The following is a 6,508-nucleotide window of genomic DNA, read 5'->3' as shown; positions in this document are numbered from 1 at the left end:
CCCCGCCACTCCCCGCCACGCCCCGCCACGCCCCGCCACGCCACGCCACGCCCCGCCACGCCACGCCGACCGCGGCCTACAGTTGTCGCACCCGTGGCGCGCTCTACTTACGCCAGGTGGTAGAAGCTCGCACTAACAATCGGGCCGGGGCATTCTCGGCGACGTGACATGAGGTATTTCCGCAAGCCCCGAGTGTGTATGTGTTGGAGGGTGTGAGTATGTATCGGGGTCAAAGCAAGGCCCTCTGATTCACGGTCTAGAAAAAGGTTGAAAAAGACCGTGGTCTGTAGCACGTTCTTCCCATTTATCTTTTCTTTCCCTTGAAATGCTGGCTTGGCTCATTTTCTTTTTAATTTTGACAATGTGTTAAAATATGCAACAGTTGCGTTACGTAAGGACGCAAGGTCCCAAACGCGACAGCTGCACCATCGACTGACAGAGGGTGGCTGGTTATGCGGAGCTTTATGGTAATGCACTCATTGTCCTGTCCCTGTCGCCGGCTGGCTTAAGACGCGAGGTTTTGTGTCTACTCGTATCTTTGAGATGATCCGCTCGAATTAAAGGGATGAAAGTTTTAAAGGCTTGCCTCAATTCAGGCGGCCGGACGGGCGCGACGGCAGAGACTTGAACGCCGGGTGCCAAATTTATCGACCGTGGCAGAGAGGGCGCTATTTTAAAAACTTCTTTACAAAAAGGGTGGTGTGGGTTGGGTTTGTAAAATATGAAAGTTTGATGGATGGTCGGGCTACCTGCCGCCACAGAGACGTCTTTTAGCGAGGCCGAGGAGCACGCGTTTGCGATTTTTATCTGTCGCCAAACCGGAACGAAGTTTGAGCTGGCACCGAGTGCTGTTTGGTGCTCTCTCCCTCTCTCCGACAGGTGAACCAATAATAAAAGTGCACTTAACACTTCTTAAAGTGCTCTCTTTACCGACGACGCCTTGAGCGCTTTGATTTGTGCGCCTGTGCCGGAGCCGCCCGGCAGCGCGCCCCTCGGCAGTGGAGGAGGAGGGTCCAGCCAGCCATGCTGTGCCGCCGCTGGCGCCGGGCCAGTAAGTGTGTACCCACCCTGGTCAGTTTGTCGTCGGCGCGAATTCATCATTCGTCCTAATTACATTGCAAGTGTGTTGTCGTGTGTGCAGCGCCAGTGCATGAGTGCGATGAGTTATCATGCTCTCCCTCTTATTTTTTTTTTCTTTTTTTAAAAATTATGGCGCGAAACCGTATGGCGCTTGCTAACGAGGCGAGGGCACGGCCGCCAACCGGGCAGTAATAATCCGTGTTGTGATGGTCGCGAGGGTCTATTAGGCGCACTTCAGCTGAAACCGTAGACGAGCCATGAAGGAGGGCCGCGCCGAGCCAAAGTGGCTGAAACGGCCGCGGGGCCGCGGGACCTTGAGGGGTTGTGGGAGTGATAAAACAAGAGAAGCGCCCACCATGGCGGTGGGCGGGGCCGCGAGCGGGGCAGTCTGCGACGTCTACATTAGGCGGACCTTGACCGGACCTCTAAACCCAGCCTTCGGATCAATTGTGGGATACTTGGTTTTAGGATCTGAAGTAACTCGGCCCGGCGCCGTCACCACTACCGCGGCCACGGTTTTCATAACGCCGGCTGTGGCTCATATCGAGCAGCGCCCAACGGTGGTGTTTATGATTTGTGGCGAACGGACAGCTCGCCAAATTCTCACTTGAAGGAACAAGCTTGTCCACTATGCAGTTGGCTGCGTGACTGTATTTGCCAGCCCCCAAGGCCGGGGTGGGCGGCTGCGGGGTCCGGCCGGTACTGCTCCTGCCTGGTACATCGGACGAGGATTTACTGATGTCACTTGACTCGGGCTTTTGGGGGGCAGAAAAGGAAAAGGGACCCTCCGTCAATATGTATGCATGTGTCAATTTTGACCGGTTCGAGGGGGCAATAACTCCCTTTTGAAGTGTACACATGATTCCCGAAATACTTGATTCCCAGTGATTCCTGGAGATTCCTGCCCGCTTATATTTATTTCTCAGGTTTTCTAGTGGTAGAAAACGCTTATTTCGACGGATTTGTACCAGTTCCGCTAGTTTCCAGCTCAGTTTAAGCGATTTCTGTTGATTTCGATCAATTTTTATCGTGATGATTCCCAGGCAGGTGTACACATGATTCCCGGAGTTCTTGCCCCCTCGGACCGGTTTGTTTCAAACTAAACACTTGGGCGAAAAGAACAAGAGGAACTACTATGATATAGTTTGGTACACGCTGTCTTATTTCCATGTATTTACCTCGTCTAGGGATCGTCCAGAAGTACGTCCATTTCTCTTAGTCCATTCAGTAAACCGAGGGAGCTTGGCGCCTTCAAGACTCCGGGTAGGCTACCCCGCAATGTACGCATGCATCGCAGGCAAGATGTTGCCTTGCTACCAGGCGCCATGACAGGTTACATACGCTGAACGGCTAATGACGGACGTAGAGTTTCTGGTTGATCCCTTAGTGAGACTCGATCAATCAAAAGGCATCAGTTTTTCGTACCAGCCCCCCCCCTCAAGCGTCTGCTTCGAGACAACTCGTTCATTTCTTTCATCATGCCTTTACATATGGAAAATTTCTTTGAATTACACACCGTTGCACTTGCGTTGCTGATTTAAGAAATAGTCTTGATTCATAAACATGTGTTTTTGGAGTGCAGAGATCAAAAAGTGTTTCCTTTTAAAAGTGGTTGAAGTAGCGTTAATGTTGCATCCGTAGCGTGTAACCCTGCCTGTTGGCGGTGCTCGAGCCGAGCCGCAATTAAAGACATGCGCCGCCGATATTTTGCACCTGTCTGGGGTGAGAGTGTGAGAGGAGGCTCCATCAGGTACGGCACTGTTGGCCGGCGAGTGTCTATGTAAAACTTGGCAGACAGTCGTAATCAGCTTAAAAAAATGAAAACGCCGTCCTATAAACTGTTTGCCACCCACGTGCGATAGGGAATGGTTTTTTGTTGTTTTTTTAATCTTATTTAGTTTAAAAAGCGGGTTTTAATTTTGTGCAGAGCAAGGGACCTCTACTCCTACCGGCGACTGCTTTTACTGTGCTCCCCAGTTACTGGGGGGTTTTACGCCGTGGAGTTCACTGACCAAACACTAAAGTCAATTAGACTTTACGCCTGTGCTCAGCCCACGCGTCTCCTTGCTTTTAACGTCTCCATTTATTTCTTCTTTCTCCACGCGTAAGAAGGTACCGAGGGATTTCGACCTCGTTCTTTATCGCATCGGGATCGCGCCAGTGATCCAAGTTTTTTTTATGGGCTTGTGTCTGGGGTAGGCGTGGCAAGGCGTGGTGCTATTGGCACAGGAAAAGGCTCATAAAGGAGGTAAGGTGAGAGCACCAAAGGGGCGAATGAGATGGGACCTGGCCGTCTCCCGACTTTGATGATATGTGGTCATCCACACCTCACTTAAACAAAATTGCGTCCGCCAAATTTTCGTGATATTTGTTTTGCCATGAGAAGGCGTTTCGCTGCAATGATTTACATTAAGGCCGTGTGTTTGTGTGGGCTTTGTGCCCGCAGGTCTATTTGCGTTGGTATCATTAAGCACACCCCCTGCTTTTTAGTGAGGTGACGGTGAGGAGCGAGTGGGATAGGAGTAGGTCGAAGCGCCCTAATGACGCGTCTGTCTTTCCCTTTTTGTCTCGTGCCTGGCTTTTTTTCTTGTTTGTTGAAAGAATAGTCAACACACAAGCGTGTGTTCTTCATCAGGAGACTGGTTTTTAAATCCTACTTACCCCCCCCCCCTCACTATGTTTTTGTAGAAATCTATAAAGAGAGCGACTAATTTTATTTTTATTTTTTTTTTTAAATTCTGTTGCAGCCCACCTACCAGAACCAGTCGATGCTGAACGAGATGACGACCACCAAAAGCTACTCGTCGACCACCAAGGGCAGCGCGCTCAACAACAACCTCTCGGAGCTGGACACGCTGCTGCAGGACCTGAGCAACGCGAGGTACTCGGGCTCCACCACCACCACGACCATGGAGAGGGTTAGCGGTAAGTACTATATAAAAATCAAGTAGGATTTCAAATTTCTGCAACACTGTAAATAAAAGGGCGGAATTTTGCAACAAAAATCTATCTAAATAATTTGAAAACGTTCATTTTTTAAATCATTGTTAGGAAAAAAATTCCATAGTCCTTTTCTGAGAAATTTCCTACGGAAACGTACGATTTAAAACTGGGTTTATTAACAACAAAGTTGATGTTAGTCAAAAGTTCGTGAGAATTTTCCAAAGAGTTTTGAAATTTATGCGAATTTATGTTTCCAAACTGTTTTGGAAATTGTGTTTCCGAACTCGTTGGAAAATTACGAGAAACATTTTTCCAAACTGTTTGTATTTCAAATTTTCCAAACTGTTCGAAATGCAAATTTTTCAGTAAGTTGTTGGAAATTTCCAACAAAACTTTTCACAGTGAAGAATATTCCTGACTATTGCGTGTGTTTCTGCAGACACCGCCAACGGTACGGAGCCGCACGTGAAGACGACGCGGACGGTGAGCAATGCTCGGCCCTCCGTCGACAGCTTGCTGGACGAGCTGAGCACCGTCGTCCCCAACGGGTGAGTGCATTTCTCGTTAATTTCAAGAGAAACCAGAGGGAATTTTTTGTTTCCACAACCGAACATCGAGAATTGATTTAAATCGCCTTGCTTCGCCGTAGGGATGGCGCGATGATGACCTCCCCCGCCCCGTTCGCTCTCGCCCCGCCCCGTCGTGCCCCGCCCTACTCTCGGGACCACAAACCCCATTCGAGACGGTCGTACGGCGATGGTCCACAATAAGACTCGAAAATGAAGACGTAGCATGCCGTGGGTTTGACGCGCCGCCCCGCGCCGTGGCCGCCGCTGTTGCTGGCGAGATAATTTACACCCCAGACCCCAGCAGTGGGTCACCTGGCCCAGCGCGGCCCCGCCCCGGCCCGCCCCGCCCTGGCGGCGTCCCGCTCCCTTCCGAACGGCTCGCCGCTTCGCTTCGCTCAGAGCCGACGGAAAGCCGGCGAGAAAGCCGAATGCTTGGCCAAGTCCGATGCATTGGTGCCGTGTGAACGCGCCGCCGAAGATCCCTCAGTGGGGGAAGGGGGGGCGGGGGGGGGGGACGAAGCGAAGGCGCGGCAGTGGCGTTCACCCAAGGGTGTGGGCGACCACCCCGCCCCGCCTCTCGCTCGCTCTCCCCTCACAGCCGTGCTCCGCTCTCGCTCGCACAGGTCTGGCTACGCTTCTGGACCCGGCGCGGCGGGGCTCGAGGGCTCTGCCGGCTCGGCCCGCCCGCGGCAAGGCCCCACGCTGATCCCGATCCACACGGCCCTTTCGGCCCGGCCCGGCCCGCCGTGGCGTCCGCCCAACTTTTTATTTACTCTATTTCCTTCAGTTGGCCGTGCCTGGCGGGGCCGGTGGCGGTTTGGCGGCGTGTGCGAGGGGGACCGCGCGATGCTGCGCGCGGGTGCGCGCGAGCGAGAGGGCTGGCCGGGGATCCCCGTCGTCTGCGGGCCGGCTCTCTTTTATTTCCCAACTTTCTTTCCGTTTGTTTACGTGCCACCGCCCGCCGCCACCCCCACAGTGTCATCCCTGTGCAACAGCGTTGGTTTTGGTTATGACCCGCCCGCTCAAAATAATTATATTTGCCGCGCGCCTGTTTTATCATTTTCTCTCCCGCCCCTTCTCTCTCTCTCTTTTTAGACAGTCCCTTGTGGTCAGTCTCTACCCGAAGGTAAAATTTCCCGTTTTGATAAATATTGCCGATTCTCGTTATCCAGTTTTGATAAAGATTGACGATTGCCGTTCCTGTTCCAGTTTTGATAAGCCGATCGGCGTTGATAAAGATACGTCTTGCTATAATATTATATTTGGGGAGGCTGTGGGGGAAGGCGGCGCCGCCTTTTTTTGCGAATCGACGGCGCAGGGTTTTTTACTGCGAAACGCACGCCAGTTTGGCCAGTTTACACAGGAGGCAGCGTCCGCCCGGCGGCGGCGCAGCAGCAGCGTGTTTGCATACATTGCAATAACACACACGATGATTGGAATGATGCAAAAAGCTCAATAACTGCAAAATAAATTCTAAAAAAAACATAAAAATCAACGGCTAAATCACAATGCTAGAATGTCGTCAATGAGAGAGCCGCTTTGTGTCCGTTCTGTTCATTCACACCTCTGGCGCCGCCGCGCCGCCCGTTGGCGAATAATGTATCGCACGCCTGCTGTCGACTCGAAGAAAAGAAAAAGAGGGGGAGAAGTTAAACTCCACTCGCTCTCTCTTGCACAGTAGCTTTATTCCGATCTGTTATTGGACCTTGTGCCGTGTTCTGGGATGTAGATACCCTGCTGTGGCGGCGGCGGCGCCCGCACCAGCCGGCAGGGTGTGGGCGGTGTTGGGGTGTCTGGCAATATATAGATATTGTACGCCAAGGCCAGGGTCGCTCTTCGCCCCGCCGCGGCACTCCACGCCAAGCCACGTTTTCATCGTGTAGCGCCAGCCCAGCCGCACCCCCCGAACCCAAGGC

The 6,508-nt window shown here is 52.3% G+C and overlaps 1 protein-coding gene across 6 annotated transcripts in view; it reads left to right on the top strand.

Annotated features, from left to right (window-relative positions):
- Positions 1 to 6,508, top strand: part of LOC113205008 (paxillin) — a 47,190-nt gene that overhangs the window by 32,901 nt on the left and 7,781 nt on the right. For all 6 annotated transcript variants that reach the window (XM_052265039.1, XM_052265037.1, XM_052265038.1 and 3 more), the window contains 2 exons: positions 3,828 to 4,005; positions 4,463 to 4,571. In XM_052265039.1, the coding sequence (XP_052120999.1) occupies positions 3,828 to 4,005; positions 4,463 to 4,571 (287 nt within the window). The remainder of the gene's footprint in view (positions 1 to 3,827; positions 4,006 to 4,462; positions 4,572 to 6,508) is intronic.

The sequence above is a fragment of the Frankliniella occidentalis genome, unplaced genomic scaffold, assembly GCF_000697945.3.
Source record: "Frankliniella occidentalis isolate FOCC.00 unplaced genomic scaffold, Focc_3.1 Scaffold23, whole genome shotgun sequence".
Classification (NCBI taxonomy): Eukaryota; Metazoa; Arthropoda; class Insecta; order Thysanoptera; family Thripidae; genus Frankliniella; species Frankliniella occidentalis.
This window is presented reverse-complemented; position numbering and strand designations above follow the sequence as displayed.